Genomic DNA, 27,499 nt, shown 5'->3' on the forward strand with positions numbered 1-27,499 from the left:
ATAGATCCATCCTGTCCCAGTGCAGCTGCAGCTCCGTGAGTCCTGGCAGCTGCTCGGAGCAAACCTCGTGTCTGAGCATGGAACTGCAGCACCCTTGTACCTGTATTTTTATATTATGTTCTTTTTCTGGTCATATTTCTTAATCCAGTTTGTTTGCTTCCTCTTCTCTTGTACTGCCTCCCTTTTTGGATCTTCTTGAATTTAGCACTGATGAAAAATGTTACTTTCTCCACAGTTAAAGGAAATAAACAGAAAGCCTGGCTGAGTTTCTACTTCTCTTGTCTGTCTCAGTCAAATTCACCTGACAGCTGCTCCAGGCTGGCAGGGGCTCTGGAGGGTGTTTCTGGAGATGCACATGGTGTGTGACAACATGCAGAGTTTACAGCAATGCCAGCAGCAGAATGAAGCTTCTTTTTAGGGCTCATAGTTGGGACAACCTGGTTCCTTGGAGCAGTCATGCCCAGGGACACCCACCACTCACACAGAACACATGGTTCACTGGTATCCAGGAATTTATTGTTGCCTTAATTTACACTTGCACAGTTTGATCAGAACAGACCTTATATCAACGATGCCCCTGTGAGTGTGAAGTTGGCAATGTATGGGCTGGCTCATCCCAAAATTGTAGCTGCCATGTCCCCTGCACGGGGTGTGAGGGGCTGAGCCCCCTCCCCAGTGAGGAGGAGGGAAAGGCAGGTGGGAGCTGCTCATCCTGCCCCTGCTTCCCCCTCTGCCTGGAGCACATCCCACTCCTGGCCCCAGAGCTGACTCCATGGGAACAACTCTGGCATCAAGTATTTCATCAAGGGGCAGAAAGGTGCCTGGCATCACCTCACCTGTGCAGGGCATGGCTCTGCCCGAAGGGCCCAGGAATTACTGTGGGGAAGAGAGACAGAAAAAAGAGGAACAGGAGCACAAACTGAGCTGAGGAGTAAGCCAAGCACGTGGACTTAAACTCCAAACAATCCCTGAGTGGGGTGTGCTCTCCCCACACAGCTGTGCAGCAGATACAGCAAGGACGGAGACAGTGGCATGGGCACCTCAGAGCCCACAACAGCTCCAGCATTTCCCAACCTGAGCCAAGCCCTGAGCTGCTCCTGGAGCCTGTTCTGGGTCACCAGAGCCAGCGCTGCCAGGAGTGCCGGGCGCCAGCTCTCACAGAGGGAGCTGCTGTGACACAGCAGCCGATGAGATCTGCCACAAGCACAGCTCAGCAAGAACGGCTCTGCTGCTGCCTCCTCCCCGTGGGCTCAGTCTGCAGAGGTCTGGAGGCCGCTGAGGCAGAGGGGATCCCCAGGGCTGTCCCTACACGTCGGTCTCGATGCGCAGCCGCTCCATGCGCCGCACGTTGCCCTCGGCGGCCACGCGGCTCGTGATGGGCCGGGCACAGGCCTGGGGGAACCAGCCCCGCTGGCCGTCCCGCAGCCGCTCCCCCCAGCACCAGCCTAGGGGAGAACAGAGGGGTGACAGGGCTGGGAAGGGCCATGGATCCTCTGGGAACCAGCTCTGCTCCCTGTCCTGCAGCCACCTCTCCCAGCACCAGCCTAAGAAAGTACAGAGCCAGTTTCAGGGCCGGGAAGGGCCATGGATCCTGGGGGAACCAGCCCTGCTCCCTGTCCACAGCTGCTCCCCACAGCAGCAGCCTAGGAGAGAGCAGGGGGGATGTCAGGGCCAGGAAGGGCCATGGATCCTGGGGATGCACCACTCCCCTCCCTTGGAGGTGCTAGAGGCATCCAGGGATGGCAGGGGAGGAGGTTTCTGATTTATTGCCTGTTCTGAGGGGTGTTTTCTCTCACTTGTGGTGCCTCTACTGCTGGTGCCAGCCACAGCCTGCACACAGGAGTCACCCCTAAGGAACACAACAGCTGCCCATGGCAGTGCCACCTCCCTCGGCCCGCCAGGACCCACTGTCACCTGCTGGGACACAGCACCAGCCAGTGCCACAAATCTCACCAGCAGCCAGGGCTTCCTGGGAGCTTCTACAATTGCTAAAATCCCAGTCCTGGGGATCACTGAAGGTTCTCCCTGCCCCAGCCCCAGCCCCGAGCTCACAGGCACTCACCGTCCTCTCCCCCCAGCACCAGGACAACGTCTGCCTGCTGCAGGGACAGCTCGTCCGCCTCCTTGGCCAGGTAGGCACGGGTAATCTCCACCTGGCTCAGGTCTGCAGGACAGGGGACAGCAGGGACAATGAGCAGGCACAGCCCTCTGCTCAGCCCCCCCAGCTGCTCATCCAGTGCTCCATTCCCTCCTGTCCCCGCCCCTAATCCCTCCAAGCTTGTCAAACCTCCTGTAACAACAGCTGAAGGCATTCCTGGAATTCCACTGTGCCTCCCAGGAAATGTATTTAAGGTTAATTGAGACTGATAACTTCAGGGGAGGCAACTCCTAAGGAGCAAGGCGTGGGTTTTTCCTCTCCATAGGCAGGAGTGGAGGAGAATCAGGCAGAAACTTGGGCCTGCAAATGCCCCAGTGTGACAGGGAGTCCCAGCAGAGCCAGGCTACCCCTGGCACACGGTACCTCCTTTGGGAGTGGTGTCAGGATTTTCCTTCTCCCTGTGCATCAGCGCTGCGATCCACCGTGCCCGGTCACTCCTGCCAGAGGCAAACACAAAGAAAGCGTCAGGACAGCATCCCTGTGGCCAGCAGCAGCTGGGTCATTCCCAGCAGGATGAATCCTTCCCAGGGGAGTCAGACTGGACAAGCATTTGATCAGACTATTCAGTGTAAGGACACTTCCCACGTGGCACACACGGCCCAGCTGCTTTGCTTCACTTGGACAGGGGAAGCTGATACAGGAATTAGATGGGAAATAAAGGAACAGAGCCTGGGAGAAGCTGGTGCACATCCCCATTCCTGTGAGGAGGAGCATGGGGTAAAGGGAGATTTGCAGAAGCCTCAGAGGATTCCCAGGTCATCAGTTCACCCCACGAGCCAGAGCAAAATCCCAGTGTGACACTCACAGCGTCTCTGCCGACAGCAGCACCTCCTCCCGCCGGCCCTCGCTGTCCTTCTCCAGCACCACTCGGAGCAGGTGCCCACCAGCCTTGCCAGGAGGAGGGGAGGGTGGATCTGAGCTCTCCACCTTCTCCACGGTGACCTGGTCCAGCGTGGCGTAGTTCATGACTGTGTAACTCTCCTCGCTGCGGCACAGACGGGATCAGCACCTCAGCTGTGGGGCCCAGGCCACTCCCCGGCTCCCAGCCCGGCACAGGAGGCTCAGCAGGCATTGCCAGAGCTGATGCTCAGCGTGGGACGTGGCTCTGGGGACTTGCTGGCCACCCACCCACCCAGGCAAAGCCACCAGTGGGACTGGGTGCTTCTTTTCTGACTGCCAAGGGACACCCCAGAAAGGTGAAAATGGGGAAATCTCACAGACCTCTCTGGATTGTGCTGCTCGGGAAATTGGGCTTTAACCCCCTAGCTGTTCTCCAGGGAAATGCAGGGCCCTCCCCGCAGCCTCACCTCTTCTTCTTGGTGATGATGAGGACGTCGTTGAAGAGGAAGAGGTGGCAGAGGCGGCCGGCGCCGCGGCGGAAGATGCCGGCCTCCTCCGAGAGCAGCAGGAGCAGCTCCCCGCGCTTCAGCAGCCACCGCGACACCGAGATCAGCGGGAAGGGCTGCAACAGGCCAGGGAAGGGCTGAGTTATCGCCCTCCTCACCAGCAGCAGCAAAATCAGGGCTGGAAGTGAACCTGCAGCGGCCCTGGGGTCAGCTGGGATGGACACCCACATGCGTTTAAGAGTTTTTTAAAAGTGATTTTTCATGGGAAGGTGGAAGGCGGAGCAGCCGTGCACCCCACGCCAGCACAGCCAGAGATGCAGCCCCTGGACACCAACAGTGGGTGACACCAGCATGGCTTTACACCCTTTAGAAACTGCCTGCATGCAACAGCCCAGTCCAGGCTTTCCAGAAGGATTCCCAGCATGGGTCTGACCTGCCTAAACAGGCTCCAGAAGAATTCCCACCACCACTTCCACAAGAGCTCACCTTCTTCTTCCCGAATTCCAGCTGTTTCTGCAAGGTGTACATCTGCTCTGTCCTCTCCATAGCCCGAGCTCCCTCATTGCAGCTCTTGACCAGCTGGGAAGAGAAAAACATCCCAAGGGAAGAGGAGGAGACTTGGACACTGAGGCCATCCATCTCCCACACCACCCCCAGCAGGACAGACAGACAAATCCTGGCCCAGGCTTCACGCCAGGCTTGGGAAAAGGCAGTGGGATGCTCTCCTGGAGAGAGATGGGCTCTGCTTGGAGAAGGACTCAAGTGAACCTGCACCAGAACTGAGGAGCCACAGCAAGAGGAAGAATTAATCACCTGAGAAGAGCTCAAGGCAGGAGGATGGACAATCCCACAGAGGGGAGGGCTCTGCCTGGCTGTGAGAGCAGGACAGACTGGGAGCAGCAGAATGTGCTGCCAAGAGCTGCTCTTCAGGGGATGAAAGGAAGAGACACCACTGGCACGGTGGTGGCCGCAGTCTCTGTGGCCCTTTGGCCTGTGTGAGTGACCAGTGGATGAGAAAACACAGGGAGATGAGACCCAGGAGCATGGACAATGCACAGCTCGTGACTCCTGCACTCCACACTTCCCTCTCTGCTTCATTCACTGCCCTTTGCCCAAATCCCCAAAAACCACGGTGAGAGCTGCCTCAGGAAGGACAAAGATGGGCCAAAGAGGAAAGAAAAAAAGAGGACAAAAAAAAGGAACAAACCAAGATGAAGTGATAAAGTTGAGAAGAGAAAAGAAGTGTTCATCCAGCAGCTGTTTGGAGCAGAGGAGCGTCAAGTGAGCTGCTGCTGGGAGGGAAATGAGAGGCTGGAATGGATCAGTGCTCCAGAGGGCTGAGCTGGCAGCAGGAGAGGTGCAGGGCTGGCAGCTGGGCCTCACCTTGCTGATGGCCTTCACAGCGCGGGTGGCAGCTCCGTAGGCTGCAGTGCGTGTGTTTGTTTTTTGCTGGACGGTCTGGAATTCCAAGATAAGAAGCTTTAGTGACATTGCACCATAGAGAAGGGAGCATCAGCTGCTTCCCCAGGATTTCAGGATGCCACAGGTTGATTGAGCTGTTCCCAGTGGTCAAAGGAAGGTTTAACAGTGCTGGGAGCTGTGAATCTGGGGGGTTCATGGCTGGAACGTGCCTGGCCAGCCCCTGGCCTTCACCCCTGCAACCCAGCACAGACTGGGAGCATTACTGGGAATCCCACAGCCAGCAGCTTGGCCATTTAGGGCAGATGTCCATGAAGAATGCAAGACCTGCTTTCCACTCCTGGGCTGCCTGGCCCCCCATCATCAGGACACTTGTGCCACCCCACCCTGGGACCCAGACACGGCACAGAAGCAGCTCAGGTTGCTCAGGTGGGTGGCACCAAGACATGAAGTGTTATTCACAGAGCTTTAAATGCACACCTGATACCACCCAGAGAAGCAGATTCCACTGGATATAAATCACAGAATCACAGAATATGCTGAGTTGGAAGGGATCCATTAGGATCAACTCCTGGCCCTGCACAGGACACCCAAGAATCCACCATGTGCCTGAGAGTATCCAAATGCTTCTCCTGAATACAGGAGCATCCAGGCTCAGCACCCAGGGCCCAGCTCCAGAGGGCTGGAAGTGCAAGCAGAGGCTGTCCTGGGCTCAGCAAACAAAGGGAACAGCAGAGTCACCTCTTAAGAGGTGCCAAGCAATGCCACCGTGTGACTACTTACATCTAAGAGCAGAGGAAGCCGTGTTACCCTCTGCATGGGCAGAATGAGAAATGAGATCATTGGCAGGCCTCCACACTCTGGTTTCCTTTCAATTTGTTTCAGGGTCTCTTTAAATAAGGGGTTTGTAGTTCTGGAACAGGACAAGAAAGCTCCATTAACTCTGTTCTTCAGTTGTCAGGATTTTCCAGCAGCTCTCCAGGGAAGTGCAGAGCAGTGATGGCACTGCCTGGGGTGCTCATTGTCACTCTGCCAGGCTCAGAGTGCCCAGCTGGGCAGAAACAGGACTGATCCCACAGCAGGTGGTGGAAAAGCACCCAGAGAGAGGTGGTGAGCCCACCAAAAGGTGGGTAAAGCCACAGATGTACCAACAACAGAGTCAGAGTTGGCCTGGAGATGAACAAGGCCCATCTGTGTCCCTGTTAATGTTGTGTGTTAATGTGTGTTAATGACCTCTGCAGTCCCTGGAGCCCAGGGCCCCTCGGAGGAGATTCCTTGGCCAGCCCAAGCCCTGTACTCACAGCAGCTTATCCAGGGTCCTCTGCTGATAGACCTCGTTGGAGCAGTAGCTGATGTAGGGGTTGAAGTGTTTCGAGGCGTGTTCCTCCACGATGTCACTGATGTCAGGGATCAGGAGGTGCTCCTGGTGTCGCTTCTCCAAGTCTTCAAAGAAGCTGAGGAGAGAATTTAAACAACCTCACCACATGACTCATCAGGGCTGGACAAACTGAACGTTCCCACTGCAGCTTTTCCCCAGTTTTCCCAGAGGAGATGAGGTCTGGATCCCTTCTGGCAGGGCAGCTCCAGCAGCTGAGACACCCACGCTTTCCCCGGAGGCTTCCTCCATTCCTGCACGGGATCCCTCCTCCACCCCAGCCCTCCGTGAGGTTTGGTTTCTGTCCCCTCAGGAAGCCACAAGCCCTCAATGCCCCCACAGGCACTCCCAGGGCTGCTGCAGCCTCCTCCTGCTGCTTTCCCACACAGACACAGCTCGCCCAGCACTGGCTCCCAAGGCATTTCCTCCCCACCTCCCAGCGAGTACCTTCAACAATCCATGAGATGGATGGTTTAGCACCACAAATGAAAAGCTCAGGGTGCCCTCCCAGGCCCGGCCCCAGGCCCCACTTGCCTGGTGCTGACCGTCAGGATGTCCCCGATGTTGGAGAAGAGGTGGTGGTGCTCTGTCTGAGTCATGGTCTCCTTCAGCTCCTCGGACCTCATGAAGTGGCCCACCAGGATGCTCAGGCTGTGCATGTAGGAGTACTCAGAAGTGATGATCTCAAACATTGCCTGGAGAAAGCAGGGAAGATGCAACAGCATAAACGGACTGCTCAAAGCCGGGAATTAATTGTTAAATCTCATTTATACTCTTTTGGCACAAAGCCACTGGAAATGGCTCCGCTCCTTGTTGGTTCTCTGTGTCACCTCATGCATGGCCTGTTCAATACCAATAATCCCAGTGTGTTTTAGGACACCCAGTTGTTAAAGAGCCATAGAATGAAGATGTTTTCCCTTCCCATCAGCATCCAACTGAGCTGCCTGTTTCCCCACCGATCTGTGCAGGTGAGCCCTCCCAGCACTGCCCTGGAGCAGCTGGAAGCAGCAGCACCATGAGCTGAGCCCAGCCCAGCTCCACTGGAGCCCACCCTGACAGAGCCACGTGTGTCCCACAGCCCCTGGTGCCTCTCCCGGGCACGTCCCAGGCCTGCCTCACCTCCTGCCGCTTGCGCTCCTCGGGGGAGATCCTCTGCAGGATGCCCGACTCCAGAACCTGCGGATGAGCGGGAACGATGGTCCTTGCACGCCCTCTAGTGCGGTCTGGGGCTGTGTCAGCTGCCCCACGGCACAGCCCAGCACCACACGGCACCAGAACCCACCACACGGCACCAGAACCCACCACACAGCACCAGAACCCACCACACGGCACCAGAACCCACCACAAACCACCAGAACCCACCACAAACCACCAGAACCCACCACCCAGCACCAGAACCCACCACCCAGCACCAGAACCCACCACAAACCACCAGAACCCACCACACGGCACCAGAATCCACCACAAACCATCAGAACCCACCACATGGCACCAGAACCCACCACATGGCACCAGAACCCACCACATGGCACCAGAACTCACCACACAGCACCAGAACCCACCATAAACCACCACAAACCATCAGAAACCACCACAAACCATCAGAAACCACCACACGGCACCAGAACCCACCACAAACCATTACACACTGTAACACAACATCACACACCACCAGAACCCATCACAAACCATCAGAACCCACCACAAACCATTACAAACCATCACAAACCATTGCACACTGTAACACACCATCACACACAATCAGAACCCACCACAAATCATTACAAACCATCAGAAACCATCAAAAACCATTACAATCCATCACACACCATTATAAATCATCAGAAACCATCACACCCCCTCATACATCAGCACAACCCATGCCACACCACCAGAACCCCTCACACACCATCGCTCACCACCACCACTGCCCATCATCACCCACTCCTGCATCACCCAGCCCCCAGCCCTCACTCTGCCACTCCCTGGGTGCAGATCACTCTCCCCACAGTCCACAGGGAAAGCCCAGCAAGGAGCACCCACCTTCCCCTCAGCTATGAAGTCAAACAACAGCAGCACCACCTGCACCAACAGCCCTGGGCAGACCCTGCGTGTCCCAGCCAGGGCTGGACAGCCCAGAACACACCAGTGCAAGCACTGATGATGTGGAATTATCCCCTCACAACTCTCAGACCCTCTGGGCTGCTGCCCCTACCTCGGGGAGCTGGCTCCAGGTCACCTGGGCCGGGCGGTAGCTCTGCACCACGATAGCAGAGCCCAGAGGGGACGGCTCCTCTGGCAGGGACTCCTCCAGCAAGTCCTCGTCCGACTCATGGCTGACAGAGTTCAGACCTCTCTCACGGATCTCCTGGTACAGCCGGGGCTCTGCGGAGGAGAAGACACGAGGTCAACACAGCAGCCTCTCCCAGCCCTCAGCTTCCCTTCCCTTCCCTTCCCTTCCCTTCCCTTCCCTTCCCTTCCCTTCCCTTCCCTTCCCTTCCCTTCCCTTCCCTTCCCTTCCCTTCCCTTCCCTTCCCTTCCCTTCCCTTCCCTTCCCTTCCCTTCCCTTCCCTTCCCTTCCCTTCCCTTCCCTTCCCTTCCCTTCCCTTCCCTTCCCTTCCCTTCCCTTCCCTTCCCTTCCCTTCCCTTCCCTTCCCTTCCCTTCCCTTCCCTTCCCTTCCTTCCCTTCCCTTCCCTTCCCTTCCCACCATGGCTGCCTTGCCCTGTTGGCCACAAGCCACAAGCGCCAGCGAGCCCGGGCCAGAAACTCCCTGATGAGTTTGGACTTTGCACTGCACTCATTACCCAGCGGCTCCTGCTCCCAAGAGCCTCCCACAGCTCTCCCATTTTCCCTGGAACCATCCACCTGCCAGCACGGCAGCAACTGGAGCCAGATCAGCCCCAGGAGTGGGGAAGCAGGGCAGCAATGCTCCTGTTGCTCCAGGGAGACAGAGACAAAAGCCACAGCCCCAGGCCATGGACAGGGAGCAGCACAGAGGGGAAGGGCCTGGCAGGGACTTGCTTGGCTGAGGCAGAGCAGACAGGGACAGGGGACAGGAGCACTCACGGTCCTTGAATGAGCCACCACGCTTCTGCACCCGTTTCCGCCCGAGGGTTCTCTGCAAGGGCAAGAGGAGATCCTGCTGTGGTTACCACGCTTCTGAGGCCCTGGGAAAACTCTTTCAGGAGAAGGGGCAGCTACCTGTGCCAGCCAGCCCGCGCCACCCTGTTCTTTCAGCCTGGCTTTTGTCTGAGCTCTGTTTGCCTTACCCAGGTGACTCAGCTTTCACCTCCTGTAACCAGGGTCATGCTCAGAACCATTCTGTACCTGCACTGCTGCTGCCAAATCTCTCTCACAACCTGGACTTTGCCTGCTCTGGAGTCTCCCTTTCCCCAGACGTGCTTCACCCATGTTTGTGTACGACTGGAGCCGCTCTCCCTGCCAGCCCCACCCTGCAAACATCCCGCAGCCAGCTCCACTCCCCACGAAAGCCATCTCAGCTATTCCCGGGCTCTCCAGGGACCTGCAGCATCTGCTGGTGACACGCAGCCTCCCAAGGCACCAGTCCCAACACCAGGCTCAGCAAACCAGCTCCAGAACTGCCCGCAGCTGCGGGCCCTGCAGCTCCTCTGTCACCTCCAGGAAAGCAGGACCTCATCCCTGCCTGGCAGGGGTGACAGAGGGTGCTAAACCCACCTTGCTCCTGGCGGGGCTGCGGTTGGGCAGGGCGCTGCCATCCTCAGACACGGGTTTGAGTGTTGTAGCTGCCTTGGCTGGCTCCAGCTCGGCGCCCGGGCCCTTCATGGCCGCGCGGTAGGACATGTTCCTCAGGTTGCGCTTGAGGGCCCCTCCGCCATCATCCTCATCCTCCATCTCCAGGGCCACCACGGGGACAGCCGCCCGCTTCGGGTCGGGGCTCAGGGGCTCCCGGCTCGCCCCGGGCCGGGAGGGGCAGCTCTTGGCCTTGGAAGAGACCGCCAAGCTTTTGGGGATGAGCTGCTGTGTCCCCACCTTCAGCGCGGCTGGGCTCTCCGTGCTGAGGATGATGCGGCGGGGCTCGGCCGAGGTGGGGGAGGCCAGCGGTGACAGCGGGGTGGCATCGGGAGCCGCGCTGGGGCCGCGCTTCCCGGGGGCACTGGTGGGGCTGGGGGGCTCTGGCTGCACTGGGTGGCACCGGTACTCCAGGAGCAAGGTCTTGTCATCTACAGAGGCGCTCCGAGACATGGCGGCGGCTCAGGGGAGCAGCGAGCTGAGGAGGACAGACAGACAGACAGACAGGTGGCTGAACATCTCCCAAGAAGGCAGCAGGAATTGATGCTGAACCACGGGAACCTTGGGCCAGAGCAGGACTCGGCCTCTGCCTCCCCAGGGTGCTCAGCAGGCAGGGCCTGTACGGACACACTCGGGATGGATGCTTGGATGCTGTCACCACCCGTGCTGCTCGCGGGGCCATCGTGTGCCAGGCCAGGCTGAGGGCTGAGGATGTGGGAACAGCCAGGCACTGGGAGCAGACAGGCCGTGCCACGGCACCGGGAGCAGCCAGGCTGTGGGAGAAGCCAGGCTGTGCCACAGCACTGGGAGAAGCCAGGCACCGGGCAGGCTCAGACCTGAGCTGGGCAGGCCTGCAGCCTCCTGAGCCCCGCTGCTGCCACACCTCCGTGTTCCCTCATTCCCCTCTGGGGTGCTGCCAGCCACCGCAGCCGGTCTGCACCACCTCCCCCGGGCTGTGGAATCCCCGGCGGCGCCTGCCCGTGAACCCTGAGCTCCTCCAAGCTCGTACCTGCCCCAAACCGAACCGAGGGGCGGCTCCAGCCGCCCACAAGAACACCTGCCCCAGTCCCTGGGGCTCCCCGGCCAGGGTTAAGGTCACTCATCCCCTCCTGTGCCACGCACAGAACCGTGCACCGACAGAACTCTGCCCTACAGAACAGACACAGCGTTTTATGCCCTCTGCCTATGACATAACCCCAGGAGAAGCTGTGGTTTAGCTCCCCTCAACTGAGATCCCATTGTGTGCCAGAGCCATCTCCAAGCTGTTCCCTTTCAAAGACCAGGAAACAAACCGAGGCTGGACCGTGCTTTTCCCTGCATGAATGACTGGCAGGAGGACAGCACAGACCCGTCAACAACAGCTCGTTTGACAGAGAGATGCTGCTCATTCCACTGTCCTCACATGCGGGACACATCCTCTGTGTCCAGAGGTCTGCCAAGTGTCCCGCGGACGAGCAAAGCGCCACGTTCCGCTCTTAACCCCATCCTTGCTGAGGATAAAGCTTCTCCTAAGCCCTGGCAGCAACAAACAGGCCTGAATCCAGAGGGTCTGGGGGCCGCAGCATGCACAGCTCCGGGGGCTGGGGCGGAGGGAGACTCGGTGGCCACACAGGGCGCCGATCCCCCGTGTCACTGCCCGCGGTGGCACACGGGCACAGCCACCGCCACTCGGTACCTCCACCCCACGGCTGCGGGGCAGGGCTCGAAACGGGCTGGGAGCCCTGGGAAGCACCCAAACCCCTCTGACATGGACCCAACCACCCCCCGGCATCGCTGGGCGCCGGGACCCTCGGGGCAGAGCGGCGGGAGGACGAGCCCCGGCTGCGCCCCGAGAGGGACGGGACAGCCGGTGTCGCCGTCCCCTCCCCGGAAGGCGCTCGCAGCCGCTGGCTCGGCTCGGCTCGGCCCCGGTGCCGGTCCCGATGGCGGTGCCGGTCCCGATGGCGGTGCCGGTCCCTCCCCGGGGTCCCCGGTCCCTCCGCAGCGCCCCCGCCCCGACCCCGCCGCGCCCGCACCTACCCGCGCCCCTCGGAGCCAGCGCGGCGGCGGCGGGGCGGGGAAGGGCTGGGAGGGACCGGGAAGGGCTGGGAGGGAGCGGGGAGGGACCGGGGGAGGTGCCGGTCCGGCCCCCGAGGCCGTGCCGGGCTGGAGGTGCCGCTCGCAGCCCGCGGTCGCGGCCGGTGTCCCGCACATCCCGGCTCCGAGCAGCGCTCTGCTCCGCGCCGCGCCCTGTCCCGGGGTCGTCCCGGCTTCCCAGGGGTGAAATATTAATTAAGCGTCTCTAGGAGCAGTGTTTTGCTGCTTCTTGATGAGTGTTAATCAGGTGTTTGTGCGGAGCTGGCGGCTCCTGGAATCTCGGCATTCCCCATCCCTTAAAGCCGCCTCTGCAAGGTCACTGAAGGCGGGGGGATTATTCGGTGTCGTTCTCCTGTCACCTTAACGGGTGACAAACGAGTGTGCCCCGCTGTCCTCGGGGTCTGGCCGACACACCCTCGGTATTTCAGCAGCCCAGGGACTGTCCCTTGCTACAGGCATGTCTGATGCTCGCTTTAGTTGGGTCTTCAGTGGTCAAAGGTAACCTCGGGCGATCCCTCCGGATGCACAAAACATCAATTTCGGCTGCTTTTGGACGCTGCAGCTACTGGGAAAGAGGATCTGAGGGTCAGGCTGCTGACAGCTGTCCCGTAACCCTGCTGCCCAGTAAAGCTCAACAGTGCTCTGTCTTTACTGGGAACAGACTTTTCCTTGACCTTCTCTTTTGCCCCCCTGTCCTGCTCCTCCCCATCCCCCAAATGGGGCTTTTTTCTCGCTTGTTTGTGGTGAATCTCAAGCACTTTGTGCATGACAAAGTCCACTTGTCAGCAATATTCTTTTAAATGCCTCTGTTCTCTCCTCTCCGGGGCCTGCCTGACAATCGCCCCATTATCACAGCTTTCTTATCCCACAGATTTTTCATCCTTTCCCTCCGGGGCTAATAAGGAGAAAGGCTCCAGCGAGAGGAGGGCTCCTACTCAAGGGTTCAGCTCCGACTGCAACCCTCCCGATCTCCGGGGAAGGGCCATTATCCCGAGTGTGGGACACCATCATTTGATCACCATGAATGACTTTTTTTGAAGCCAGGCCATTCATCAGTTGTGTAATGGGGTTTTTAGCTCAAAGACCCGGCTTTCAAGTAATTTCTGCTGCCAGGGTCCCCTGGAGCTGAACCATCTGAGCGCTATCACTGGGCAGTTCACTCGCTCTGCGCTCTGGTTGTGAAAGGAAATATGCTTGACATTTTCCATCAGCTCACCGATGTCCCATCCCAACACTTTCTCCCACCCTGGAATACTCTCACTCCTCCCTTCAGTGGGATGCGATGCACCCGCTTTGCACTGGGGGGGCCTCGAGTGCTCTGTCCAGCTCTGGGCTCCTCACAACGAGAGAGACACTGAGGGGATGAAACAATTCCAGAGAAGGGCACAGAGCTGGGGAAGGGGCTGGAGAATCCTGTGAGGAGCGGCTGAGGGAGCTGGGGGGGCTCAGCCTGGAGAAAAGGAGGCTCAGGGGGGATCTTGTGGCTCTGCACAACTCCCTGGCTGGAGGACAGCAAGGGACAGGAAGAGGGGAAACAGCCTCAAGTTGTGCTAGGGGAGGTTCAGGTTGAATACAAGGAAAAAATTTTTAATGAAAATTTCCTTTTTTAATGGAAAAGGTGGCCAGACATTGGCAGGGGCTGCTCAGGGAGATTTGGAGTCCCCATCCCTGGAGGTGTCCAAGGAACGTGGCACTCAGTGCTCTGGGCTGGGGACAAGGTGAGAGTTGGGCACAGGCTGGACTGGATGGTCTTGGAGAGCTTTTCCAACCTTTATCATTCTATGACTCCTTGATTCTGACCCCAGCAGCAAGTGGGATGGCCATAATTTAATTTTTTGAAGCTCTTTTGAACATTACAAACTGCACACACACAACATCAGACCCCACAGGTACCACAGAGCAGCAGAGCCAGATGTGACAAATCCAGTGTCCCATTCCTGGGGACGTTCTCCATGGTTATTCCATGAAAAGAAGCTCACGGGACCACTGCTTATAAAAGCACACAGGTTTATTGCATATCAATCTCATGTATAAATTCATTGTAGCATTGGAAAGATTACATTTGGTATACATTCCTATTCTACAGCATTAACCTCAAAATCAGCTTTTTCTATTCATTATTTTAAAGGAATTTCTCTACACAAGTACATTTGTCTTTTATCACAAGCATCAAAATGAAATTTGTAAAATTGCCTTTTTCTTTTTTTTAATTATTTTCTACACTTCATATCTTTTATTTCATTATGCTCCCAACAAAGCGATTCCATATTAATTAATAACTGCCAACACTTTTTCTTTCTTCCTTGGCAGTTCGAGGCTTCGAGCCTCGGACGCAAAATCTAATCACATATACAATAAGTGCATCTACGGAATTTTTTTCTTTTTAATAAAAATTTCACAAACGGACACAATAATGACTGCTAAACACAAGTCATGCACAGTTTACTTATAAACATAACAGAAGCAATATACAATCAAGAATGATATGGAACAAGCACCATCCTCTTTCTCAATGTTTTTTAAACATTATATGAAAACCAGACATTTACAATTGATTTAAAAAAACACTATACAGGTCTAAAGGAAAAAAAAATCCAACCTAAATCATATCTGTATTGTAACAATGGGAAAAGGAATGACATCGGATGCACAGATTTATGATTCTTGCAAGCACAATATATATATGTTTTAAATTACATCTTCTGCAGGCTGGAAATGACATCAGGGCAAAACATCTCTTGCTTTGAAGAGAGCAACGAGACTGTAAAATACACTGAGAATTACTTTCAGAATTACTTTGTTCACATGTGAATTGCACATTTGGAAAATCAAAGCTGCCTTTTTTTTTTCTTTTTCGTTCTTTTTTTTAAAATATTTTTTACATTTTTTATATTTTTATTATTTTTTTTTTAAATTTCTTCTTCCAAAGTGGTAATAAGAATTAACGACAGAAGAAAGAGCCAAAAAAAAAAAAAAAAAAGAAAAAAAAAAAAAGAAAAAAAAAAGAACAAAAAAAAAGAACCTCGGAATCATTCAAGAACGTTTTAGTCACAGTTTCACTCAACACTACGGAGAAGTTTCATGGCTTTGTGAGAACACTACTGACCACCGGCGAGGAGCAGAAGGGTTTTGCCCTTGTGTTGCCAGCACTGGCCCGAGCGACGCCGCTCCCGCCCTTGGGGACAGCGCTGCCACCGCGGGCAGGGACCCCGCGGCTGCCCTCGCCCCCCGCCACACACACATACACAGAGTACAGCACGTAAAAACCGAGTGGGAATCAGCAGATTGACCTGGGCGGGGGCACGGGGGGCTCACGATCCAGTGCTTTGATGCTTAGAGTCAAACGCGTTGGCCTCGTTGTGCAAGTGCTTTCCAAAGGCGCCGCGGGAGCTGCTCCCAGGAGCGGCACTGAGTGTCTAAGTGCTGGTTGGGGAGAGGGTGAAAGCTTCCTCTGTGCTGTCCCCAGGAGGACATGGCCCCAGCAGGGCGTTTGTCCCGGAATCAGCTGAGCACACCCTGCTGGGGTTTGTTCAGCCCCGTTTGGGTTTGGGCTCCTGCGCATCGACGTCCCCGCGGCGCCCGGCGAGGCAGGGCCTGGTGGCCACCTCGGGAAGGCACCAGCCCAGAGCAGCCTGAGGGACATCCCAGGGAAGAACCCAGCAGCCCAGCAGGAGAACTGGGTGCCCCAACATGTCCTGCAGGACCTGGAGCCTCAGCACATCCCGTGGGAGAACCTCAGCTCGTCCCACTGAGAGCTCCCAGCTGTCTGCACCAGCCACAGCGATCACAGCAGGACCAGGCACCAGCTCTGAGCTGGGGGAAGCTGGGGATGCACAGACACGAGACCCACATCCTCCTCCCCGGCCAGCTCAGGAAGGAAGGTCCAGCTCTGGCCAGAGTGAGGGCCCTTCACGGAGCAGCAACGCTTCAGCCCTGCACAGCTCCCAGCCCCACCTGACCCCTTCAAAAATCCCCAGGGCTTCTCCTTCTCTCCTCTGTGCTGTTGTGGCTGTGAAAATACTTTAAATAAATAGATCCTACACAAAGCTCTGGGTTTAAAACCACACCTGGAGCAGTGCCCTGGCTACAGGACACACTGCGGACACTCCCCATCCTGCCACCCTCACCTGCCCCGGATCCCAGCGTGTCCATGGGGTTGGACACCACAGCTCCAGGTCTCTCCAAAGCTCCCAGAGCTTCCCCAGCACTGGAAGTCAGCACTGCTCTGATAGCAGAATGTCCTGGACACAAACCTCTCGGGAAGCAGCCTTGAAAATACAAGATTCTCTGCTAAAGCAGCAAAATGGAACCTCCACACCTGCTGTGAGCTGCAGCACGTTCCAAGTGCAATGCAATGAAAGGTAGAGATTAACAGAGGTTCAGTGAGGCTTTCTGTTTCTTTATCTTAATGGCAAACATTGAAACTTGTAATCAGTGCTAAATTAGAGGAGTCAGGAGACCCTACAACACAAGCTAGAGAAAACGGGGAGAAAACTGAATTAGGAAATATGAATAGAAAAAAAATCATTTCATGATTTAAAACCCTATATTTTTAATGTCCTCAATCCCTGGCTTGATAATACCTCCCTATCCTTGGCCGAGGGCCCTCAGCAGATCCATGGGGAGGAGGACAGAGACAGTGTGAGCAAGAACCTGACCAACTGCTACTGGAGAAACGACACAGCTGGCAGCAGGGCTGAGAGAGGGATGGGGAGACCATAAAACCCCCAAATCAACCCCAGAATAACACTTGCATTCCTTGGTATTGACCCACATTTTGGTGTCCAGCTCACTGCCGCTCCCTCGGCTGCTCTGTCCCCTCCCCGTGCTGTGGGGTGCTGACCTGCCCTAAGGTTTCTTCAGAGGTGAACAAACTGTGGTCAGAGCACACAAACACTCACTGCTGCCCACAGATCCTGTTCCAGCGCGGCAGACAGTGCCACAGGTCCTGCCAGGGAGATGCTCAGACACGTGGTTTGCTCCGAGCAGCTGCCAGGACTCACGGAGCTGCAGCTGCACTGGGACAGGATGGATCTATCCCCATGTTTAAGGCCCTTTCCACGTTCTCCTGGAGCAGGGCCAGCGAGGCAGAGCATCTCCACTGGCCTCCTCCTCCTCCTCCTGTGCTGTTCCCAACCACTGGAACCTTCCTGCAATGCCCCAGGAGCTCCAGGGCAAAGGGGAGCTGAGGGATGATTGTCTGGAGAATCGGCAGCACCGCTGGCAGCACTGACTGGGCTCATTTGGCACATGGACAAAATCTTCCTGCTCCCTGCTTATCCAACATCCAACCTCAACAACACCATTTTGGTCCTTCACTACATACTTATATTAACAGGATTTCTTCACAAGAATGATATCTAATGCAAAAAAAAAATACTGTTAAGGAAGGAATAAAATAAGAAAGGAATTAGCCCCAAATTACAAGTTATATACAGATTAAAATAAATTCCATTAGGAAAAGAAACAATTCTTTTATTATTTTCAGTTGGCCCCTGTGGGAATAATTTAAAGGCCAAGTGCCTGGGCAGGGCTGTGCTGCAGCCTCTGGAGTGGGGGTGGGATGGGATGGGATGGGATGGGATGGGATGGGATGGGATGGGATGGGATGGGATGGGATGGGATGGGATGGGATGGGATGGGATGGGATGGGATGGGATGGGATGGGATGAGGAGGGGACAGGGCTGTCCCTCTCCTCTGCAGAGCCAGGATTCCTCCGGCAGGGTCGGCTCTCAGGCTCTGCCCACCCAGGAGCTTTGTGCAAATACATGAAGCAGCTCGGTCACACCGCCTGGTGCTCTCAGAGCCTTGGGCACTTTCACAGGATGTTGTGGAAAACCGAAAAGGGGAGGGGAAATTTTCTTGGGAAACACACTGGTGTTGCTAAGTTACCTTTTGTACCCTCTGTACCACAGGCACCCTGGATGCTTTCCTGTGGGGCCTGTCTGAGGCTCCCCAAAATCAACCTCATGTGTGTTTTGGGGTGTAAAGCTGACTTGCAAAGGTGTCATACCCAACTCTGCTTCACTCAGGGAGCTGGTTCTGTTTTTTGGCCTGCTGGAATGAAGCTTCCCACACTGGACTGGCTTAGAACCCTCCATCTGCCCTTCTCCATGGCTTTCCTAACCATTCCATAAAGGAATGTCATCTCCAAATCCCCTGCTCCAGCAGCAGATGGGAATTGCAGCAGAGAACAGCACAAAGCCCACAGGATTTGTTGAGGCTGCCTTATATCAGTAGAGAAGATGTGGCTTTGGAGTGATTGGAAATCACTCATAAAATCTCTCTGAGAAATTTTAGAGACAACAGGATTCTTATCTCTGTGCTCTGCACCCCTCAGGCTGCTGGAGCATGGAAATATTCATCTTTCTACTTAAACCACGGCCAAGCAGCAGCGGGCGGAGCAGAAGGAAAACCAGGCCAAAACAAGGTGTGAATCAGAGATCTGTGCCAGATACCATCAGCACGGGGTGATGTCACCCTGAAACCCCCTGGAGGTGACACAGATGTGTCCGAGCTGCCCTGGGTGAGGCCAGACTTGCCCAGCACATGTTTCCTTATGCACAGCCGGGGAAGGCTTTACCCTGTGACCTCTGTGCCAGGGGAAATCCAAGCGTTCCCAGGAGCTCCACCTCAGCTCTGTCCCAGGCACTCCCAGGAGGGGCAGGGAGCTCTCCCAGGCCTGCTCAGGGCACAGCTGACCAGCCGTGTCCCTGTGACACATCTGTCACCCCAACCTCAGCACAGTTCCAGGCTGGAGATGTCTCAGCTGGGACCTGCATGTGGCTCACAATGGCTGCAGGTGATGTGGCCTCACCTTGGAGGAGCTTTGCACTGTGCCAGTGTTTTGCTGGGAACACAGGACAGGACGGTGTTTCTGTGGGAGTGCAGAATTCCGAATTCTTTCGGGGGGTCAGTCAAATGGGTTGAATTTGCCTTTCCCTGGCGTGACTCCAGTGGCTGTGTCAGAATTGCACCAAGGACAGGTCACACCTGGCTCTCTTCCCTTGGTGCTTCACCATTCAGCTGGATGGGAAGGAAATGCTGCCGTGTGGTTCCAATCTGTCATCCCTGCTCAGGCTGTGCTGGCTCAGTGACACCGGTTTGGAAGGTTGGAGGGGCCAATCTTTGATTGCACTGTTGCAATTCGTGTCTTGCTCATGCTATTCCTACAGGCTGTAAAATCCCGGGGCTGCTTCAGGGTTATCCAGTTTGGGAGAGGTTCATTCTGATAAATTAGAAAGGAGAACTCCGGAGAGATAAAAATGCAGGACGTGTAGGTCGGGTGTGACAGGTTTCCTTCTCAGCCCAAAGTCCAGACGACTCCCTGAGGCCCTCTCATCCATCTTCTGCTGGCTGGGATTTTGCTGGGATGGCTGCAGCACCACGGCCGCCTCGCCCGGGCTCCGGCCAGTGCCTTGTGGCCCTCTCAGAGGTGGTTGATGGGGTTAAAGGTCCCCGACTCTGAAGCTGCTCCTGCCATGTCCAGCCAAGCCCCCAGAGAGTTCTGGGAGGACGCGTGGAGGGGAGCGTTCTCAGACAGGGACAGCATCATTGCATAAGCCTGGGGGAGAGAGGGATGCCAGGGCACGGGTGAGAACACAGGCTGGAGGAACACTCTGTAAAACACAGCACCACCTAACCCTGCCCGCCTGGGCCTGCAGCGTCCTCTGTGCTGGGCTGAACTCACAGCCACGCTCTGGCACCCACCACTCAAAATACCACATTTGTCATGGGTTATAGAAAATCAGGAGAGATCATCATTCCCACTGTTTCCACATGACTGAACCCATCCTGCACTGCCTATGCTCGGTCACAAACCTCCACAGGATTCCAGGCTCTGCTCCCAGGGGAAAACAAACATTACTGGGGCTTGTTTATTAAAAAATCACATCTCCACACAAGCCAGTGGCTCAGTCAGGCTGGGCTGGGGCAGCAGTGCCCTGGGAATGGGGCAGCAGTGATGAGCAGCTGCCCATCCTGACTGGATGCCTGGAATGGGCCCACTGGTGATGCCAGTGTGGATATTTAGGGATGTGGAATCCTCATTGGCATGACCAGTGTGGATATTGAGGGATGTGGAATCCTCACTGGCATGACCAGTGTGGATATTGAGGGATGTGGAATCCTCATTGGCATGACCAGTGTGGTTGGGGTGGGTTTATTGCTGCAGTGAAACCCTTAAAGGTGTCTGCTGAGAGAAATGCAGCAAGACTCGTTTGTCCTCTAACAAACTGCTGGTTCCTGGCAACAAAACCTCTGTGCTGGTGGCTCTCCCTCCACCACCACACAGGATTTGTCTCACACACCTCTCTGTGCCCTTTCTCAGCCCACATGAGTGATGTGAGGGCTTAGGCAGGTGATAACCTCACACAGCAGAGGGGAAAACCAATGTCATTGTCACCCATGGCCTGAAAAAGAGGAGGTCACGGTCCCTACCCTCCCTCCTCCCTGGCCCAGAGAAGAGGTACAGTTTTGTGATTTTGTGGACATGCACACTTCTAAAATTGTTTAAAACTAAGCCAAAGGAGTGCCAGGCTGCTCACACTTAAGTTTTATACTACTGCCAAAAGATGGGTCAAATTATTTAAGTTGCTTATTGTGGTTTAAGTGTAAAACAGAGTCAAAAGCAAAAAATGCCTTCCCCCATCCAAGCACAGGCTGTACCAGGGTGGTACACTGGAAAAGAGCAAGCTGCTCCCAAAGAGTTAGAGCATTTGGGATGTTAGTGACAGGACACAGGGGAGAGTCAGGCAAGTGGCTCGTGTTTAAACAAGTGTCACCCCAAAAAACTGCTGTGCTGTCTCCTCCAGCTGCCCCTCCCCAACCTCACAACTGGCACCCACTATGATGGAGGGCAAAAATGTCCAAAGTTTTGGATGATTCTAATTCAAAAAGCATATTCTGTGTGTTGCTGCACTAAGCTACTGCTCTGGTGGACATTTGAAACAGATTTTGGGATAAATTCTGTTGCTTGAGAGTCAGAAAGGGCCTCTGAGGTGAGAGCTGAGCTCATTACCGGGGGCTGAGTGTCCTCTGTCCAGCCCAGCCTGCTGAGGTAACTCCTCTGAACAGTTCTTTTGTGAGAATCCTCATGGAGGGATCAAGAGATCAACTCCAGAAACCCAGACTGGGTATTTTGGCTAACGAAAAAGCAGAAAGCACACACAGACCTGCCCAAACCTGCAGGTCTCTCAGAACCCCAGTAACTCTGAGATGCCATTTTGATGGTTTTTGATGGGTCTAAACTGGTCTGGCTCACAGGGCTGGGGTTTTTCTTTTCCATTTTCTGGTTTACTTTTAGGAATCAAGGAGATAAACAAGGATACCCTCTAGACATGCTGGGTTGCCAGTCCGGGATATATTACTGTCTTTCACACCTGTTTTAAGCAAACCCAAGGGCATTTTGTTGCTGTTTCTGCAGACCAAACCTCATTGGTTACCCACAGAAGAGCCACCCCAAATAATAAATAAATAAGACTTATAAAAACATTTATACAGACAGATAAAAACACACAGATGCCTCTCTCTTCCTGTATAGCCCCATTCTCACTGCACAGGCTGAGATAAATCCACCTAAAAGTGATGCCCACTCCCTTCCTCCTCTATTTCAATTTAGTTGCAACACGACACATTCATGTGTGTGTTAGAATTCCTGCTGGAGAGGGGGAATAACCTTCTGGAAGGGGAAAATAACCCACTGGAATGGGAAAATAACCCTGGGCTGGAGGAGGCCAGCTGCTCCCTAATCCTGCTGTACACGCTGGTGGCAAGCTAGGAAAACGTTCTGGATATACCCACCTGGTTTTTAGCCTGCCTGTACAGAGTCTGTTTTATTGCCTCAGAGTCTAAGGTGGAATTAAACACATCTTTAACTTCAAATGCTTCCTCGGCCGCTTTGCGGAGATCCAGCCCCTTCCCAAAATTCGGCATCTGCTCCAAATCTAACAGGCCGGCTTCGTCCTCCTCAACACACCTGTACCAATGACCAGGGGAAGGGGTGACCTGTGTTAGCTGGTCTGGCCCAGAGCCTGCATGCACCACCCACGGGGGCTCAGCAGCCACATGCGTGATGGGATGGACAGACGGACACGGACACCACACGGGATGGGAGGAGAGAGGAGGAAGTGGAGAGCAACAAGGTTCTGTCTGAGGTTCTGCACCGAAACCAGCGGTGATTTTCAGCTGGGTGAGGCATTGCTCAGTGCTGTGTGGCTTGTGCTGTGGGTGCTCCCAGAAAATGGGGCAAACTGCAGCAGAAAGAGAGCTGAGCCTGTGCTGTGTGCAGCAATCTTTTGTTTTTGAAGGTGTTCAGACACGGCTTGAGCTTGGGGGAAAAGTCCTTCACTTTTTACAGAATAATGGAATCTGGTTTGGGCGGGGGGACCTTAAAGATCATCTCATTTCACCCCTGCCGTGGGTAGGGACAACTTCTACTATCCCAGGGTGTTCCAAGCCCCGTCCAACCCAGCCTTGGACACTTCCATGATCCAGGGGCAGCCACAGCTTCTCTGGGCACCCTGTGCCAGGGCCTGCCCACCCTCACAGGGAAGGATTTTCTCTGAAGATCAAACCTCTGTTTCTCCTCTTTCGGTTTAAATCCACTCCCCCTTTTCCTGTCACTCCAGGCCCTTAGAAAAAGTCTCCCTTCATATTTCCTGTGGCTTCCTTCAGGCACTGAAAAGTCACCTTGGAGCCTTCTCCCCTCCTGATACTGAACAATCCCAACTCTCCCAGCCTTTCCTCCCAGCAGAGCTGCTCCATCCCTCTGATCATCCTGGGGCCTGCTCTGGACTCTCTCCAGCAGCTCCAGGTCCTTCCTGTGCTGGAACCCCAGGGCTGGAGGCAGCTCTGCAGGTGGGGTCTCACCTGGGCAGGGCAGAGGGGCAGAATCCCCTTTTTGCCAGAGCTCTTAGAACTCCACTTGAAGCCAAGAATATTTTGCTACAACTCAAAGGGCCAGACCACCATCAAAGGTGCTTTGGTCTGTGCAAACACCAAAGGTATTGCACAGACACCTCTTCCCTTGCCCTGACGGGAGTTTTGGAGAGAAAACCGACACCTGCTGAGCTGTGGTACCCTGAAAACTCTGGATTTTGTGTCTGTTCTCCTGCTCCAGGCTCCTCAAGCCTTGGAGGTCATTCCAGACTCTCCTTGCAGTCCACTTGTCTCGCGTCCCCCACGGCGGTGAAATGGAATCTGGAGTGGAGGTTTGGATCGAACCGGAGGCATGGCATGGCTGGGAGAACAAACCCACGGCACTCATGATGCACCACGGACACGGGCAGGGGGCTGAGCCCCCCGGGAATGCCCCCCTCACCTTCGGGTGTGGTCAAAGCTCATGGTGAGAGACGTGGGCTCCTCATCCTCCTCATCCTCGAACGCTCCCCGGGGCTCTGCTGTGGGCGACGCCGTCTCGTCCTGGGACTTCCCAGTCAGGCTGTCGTCGTCTTCCTCTTCCAGTTCTTCGTCCTCATCATCCACATCTTCTGTCTTCTCGTTTGCCAGTCCGTGGCACTGGGAATTGCCATCGATATCCTGGATTTCTGGCCTGAAATGTTTGATTGAAGGGCAGGGAGGAGGAGGAGAAGAAGAAAGAAAAGGAAAAAAAAAGATGGCAGATGTTTAAGTCGTGTATTCCCACTGGAATGTAAGACTTTGGTGATGTTGTAGAAAGATATGAACACAGGAACACATTTACATACACGTATATATTATTTAAAATGTAACAAAGAAGAAAACCAGTGTGCTTCAGGCATTTAAAGATCACCCTTCACTGTTTCTAAGGGCCAATGAGCCTGTTGAGAATACACCAACCCCAAGGCTTTTTCAACTACAAATTTGTAGTCTGATTTAAATGCTGGTTTTTCATCTCTTAATTTTAACATTTGTGGGGCAAGCAATGTTTCTCCTTCTCTGGGCTCTCCAAACATTGTCCTCCAACAATTTCCCTTGGAGCAACCAGCAGGAGGAATCTTCTACCAGCCAGCCTGAATTCCCTCTTGAATTACTCATGCCTGTCCCGTGAGCAGATAATTCTATTTCCTCGCCTACCTTTTATCTGCTAGAGCCGACGCTTGATTCATCTCGCTATTTGCGATGAAATTTCTGATTTCCGAGAAATAGGAATCCTCTTTTTCGTCTAAAAGTGCATGGTTGTCTGATTCCGAGTTGGGGGAGGAGGCGCTGGTCCCGAGGTGGTTGGTGATGACTCCGGAGTGCTGGCTCACTGCGGGGCAGGAGCGGGAGGGACAACGGGAGGGACAACAGGAGGGACAACGGGAGGGACAACAGGAGGGACAGCAGGAGGGACAACGGGAGGGACAACAGGAGGGACAACAGGAGGGACAACAGGAGGGACAACAGGAGGGACAACGGGAGGGACAACGGGAGGGACAACAGGAGGGACAACGGGAGGGACAACGGGAGGGACAACGGGAGGGACAACAAGAGGGACAACGGGAGGGACAACGGGAGGGACAACGGGAGGGACAACAGGAGACTCCGTCAGGTGTTGGCTCAGGAAACATAAAGAACATTCTCAACAGCCCTCTCACGTTATATTAATGATTTAGTACTCAGGAGGAAAGTGGTGGAGCGAAGATCCCAAAGGAAGATTTGTGTTTTCCAGACCAAAATACAGGTGATATTCAGCATTTATGGGCAATACACACAATTTAAGGACCATTGCAGAGCTGTTTGTCTGTACCTTTTCCACAATATTTTTACCCCTGCTGGGAAATCACTTACTTGGCTTCATCACAGGAATCCCTTCCTTTTTTAATGTCAAAACAAAGCCTATTTCTCTCCTTGAGCTTCCAAAAAACCCTACAAATGATCCTACAAACCCATCCTTAGGGGACAGTGCATTTTCCAGCGAGGCTTCCAAGGGCCCAAACCATGGAGCCTCCTCTCTCCAGTGATTCCCAGCTGATCCACAGTTTCTGTGCCTGTGGGAATCTAAAAAACAAAAGACCCCAGAAGGTGCAAAAAGGCCCCAGAAGGTGCAAAAAGGCCCCAGAAGGTGGACAAAAAGCTGAAGAAAGGCTGGGAACCTCAAAACTTTCTCATGGGAAGCTAAAAATTCAGGAACCAAGCGAACACATCTATATCTATCATAAAGAACAAGAACAAGGACTGATTGCTAGTTCAAGATATAAAAGGTCTTAGACACATGCTTTAAAAAAATAGAAAAAGTTTTAATCTTTAATAATGAATTATTTTGTATTATTTCTTAGGTTTACACAAGACTTTTTGTTAATATTATACCCATGTGGGTTTTAAATTTTCTTTTTATTTTATCTTTCTCTGATTTGCTAGAATAATATGACTCTAAGCTTCTTCTTGTAAACTATTGGTCGAAAAAATATCAGAAAAATCTAGAAAAGGCTCTGCACCAGCTGAGGCTTTGTCTCTGCACAGATTTTGTTGTTTTGTTGTGTCTCCTGTTTATTGCTTGTACGATACGGACAGATTAATTATTTAAGTATTTAAGTGTTCACTGCTTGTGAAACTCTGGTGAATGCAGATTTTTCCCACCTGGAACGTTCTCGTGCTCGTGCTTCTTGAGGTGCCTGTCCAGGTTGGTCTGCTGGCCAAAGCACCTGTTGCACAGGTGGCACTTGAATGGCTTCTCCTTGTTGTGGATGTTCCGCACGTGTCGCTGCAGGTTGGAGGAGATGCTGAAGGATCTGTCGCAGTATTTACACCTGGGAGACAACGGCCAAAGAGGGAAATGTGAGGGGAGGTCTCAAGGTTATCTTTCCCTGAGATTCTCCTTGTGGTTGCTGGCCCCAAGGTAATAAGGTTTTCCCCCAGGGTTGCTGTTCCCTGAGGGTTTCCTCTGGGTTGCTGTTCCCAGAGTTAATCAGGTTTTCCATCTTCTCTTTGCCCTGGGTGTTTCACACCAGAGGTAGAGACGACAAGCTGAGTCCCCAGTGCACATTTCCAAGGTTGTTTATTCTTCATTATCTCAGTTGTGTCCCAGCTCTGCCAGGCCTCCCTGGCAGGGTCCCTGATCTCAGTTGTGTCCCAGCTCTGCAGGGCGTCCCCAGCAGAGCAGGACACGCGGGGGACTGGGCGGGTCAGAGAGCCCCACACCTTATGTACAGTACCCCTGACCCAACCACTGTCCACAATGAACTTTTTATTTACAAAATTGTACCAATGCCTACTCCCTATGCTAACATGTCAGTTCTACTCTAAACCAATCTCTAAAATCCAACTCAGCAAAAGATGGGGGACGAGAGCAAGAACAAGGAGCACAGGGGCCACTCCCCAATTCCTCCATCTTGTCTCTTCAGCCCCATCTGCTAAGAATCCTAATTTCTATATTTATATTCTATAATAAACCATCCACTACTTATTTCAAATTCTTAGGATTTGTGATTCTTCCTGCATGTGAGTGTTCACTGCCATGGACAGGGATCAGAGGCAGTGTCCTCCTGGGATCTGTGTGGGTCTGACTGAGACCCCTGTACAGATCCCAGACCCTCCTGTCCGGTCTCCAAACCCTCCAGGGTGGCCAGAGGGGTGTTCCAGACTCCGACAGGGAGGAAAGAAAAAAAAATAACCTAATATAACCTAATTATAACCTAACCTAAACTGACAAATAACCTAAACCTGACAAAATGCAAACAGAAAATTTAAAAAACCCAAAACAAAGCAAAAAACCAGCAAAAAATCACAATAGTGACAACAACAAAAAAACTCCATAATAATGATAACAACAAAAAATCAAGCTAATAAACAAAACTAAAAAACCTCCAAACCAACAAAACAACAACCACAAAAAAACAAACAAAAAAGAAACCAAAAAACCAAGCAAAAAACCATAATGACAACAAAAAATCAAGCCAACAAATAAAACCAAAAAAACCTCCAAACTAACAAAACAACAACCACAAAAAAACCCAAACCAAAACAAAAAAAACCCAACCAAAAAACCCCCCAAAACCCACCAAATAAACAAAAAATACCCCAAAACAACCCCCCAGCCAAAACAAAAAAAACCCCAAACTGAACCAAAACACACATAAACAAACAAAAAACCAAACAAAAAACCAAACAAAAAACCAACAACCAGCCAAAAAAACCAAAACAAAAGAAACAAAAATCTCCCCAAGCAATCCCCCCAATCCAAAACAAAAAACCCCAAACCAAAACAAAACAACCCAAACACAAACAAAACCAAAACCAAGCAAAAAACCAACCAAAAAATAAAATAAAAAAAAAAAGAGAAAAAAACCCCCAGGAAATTCAGGTCTATAAATCTTTACTCAGCTGAAGGAAGCACAAAGCATTAATCATCCCAGACAAATCTGATGTTATTGTTACTCAAGGAGCACAAAGA

General features: G+C 53.6%; 2 protein-coding genes across 2 annotated transcripts in view; both read right to left on the reverse strand.

Moving 5' to 3' along the window:
- Positions 1–494: 494 nt before the first annotated feature.
- ARHGEF16 (Rho guanine nucleotide exchange factor 16) lies at positions 495–12,166 on the reverse strand. The gene is made up of 15 exons (XM_063417189.1): positions 12,090–12,166; positions 9,996–10,548; positions 9,366–9,417; positions 8,514–8,683; positions 7,418–7,474; positions 6,833–6,993; positions 6,225–6,377; positions 5,707–5,836; positions 4,888–4,962; positions 3,991–4,083; positions 3,466–3,620; positions 2,964–3,143; positions 2,522–2,595; positions 2,063–2,164; positions 495–1,445 (listed from the first exon to the last, which is right to left on the reverse strand). Exons 2-15 carry the CDS (start codon positions 10,521–10,523, stop codon positions 1,306–1,308), a joined length of 2,070 nt encoding a protein of 689 aa, XP_063273259.1. The 5' UTR covers positions 10,524–10,548; positions 12,090–12,166; the 3' UTR covers positions 495–1,305.
- Positions 12,167–17,805: 5,639 nt separating this feature from the next.
- Positions 17,806–27,499, reverse strand: part of PRDM16 (PR/SET domain 16) — a 286,725-nt gene continuing 277,031 nt past the window's right edge. The window contains exons 13-17 of the mRNA XM_063417376.1: positions 25,687–25,856; positions 24,202–24,376; positions 23,468–23,698; positions 21,949–22,123; positions 17,806–19,711 (exon numbers count right to left, since the gene is read on the reverse strand). Coding sequence (XP_063273446.1) covers positions 19,577–19,711; positions 21,949–22,123; positions 23,468–23,698; positions 24,202–24,376; positions 25,687–25,856 — 886 coding nt within the window. The 3' untranslated portion in view covers positions 17,806–19,576. The remainder of the gene's footprint in view (positions 19,712–21,948; positions 22,124–23,467; positions 23,699–24,201; positions 24,377–25,686; positions 25,857–27,499) is intronic.

The sequence above is a fragment of the Prinia subflava genome, chromosome 21 (assembly GCF_021018805.1).
Source record: "Prinia subflava isolate CZ2003 ecotype Zambia chromosome 21, Cam_Psub_1.2, whole genome shotgun sequence".
Taxonomy (NCBI): Eukaryota; Metazoa; Chordata; class Aves; order Passeriformes; family Cisticolidae; genus Prinia; species Prinia subflava.

Coding starts and splice junctions, on each gene's coding strand:
- ARHGEF16 (XM_063417189.1), bottom strand. CDS start 10,523: ATGTCTCGGAGCGCCTCTGTAGATGACAAGACCTTGCTCCTGGAGTAC. Junction 7,475..8,513: donor CCTGGAGCCAGCTCCCCGAG/GTAGGGGCAGCA, acceptor GCTCATCCGCAG/GTTCTGGAGTCGGGCATCCT. Junction 1,446..2,062: donor GGTGCTGGGGGGAGAGGACG/GTGAGTGCCTGT, acceptor GTTCTCCCCTAG/GCTGGTGCTGGGGGGAGCGG.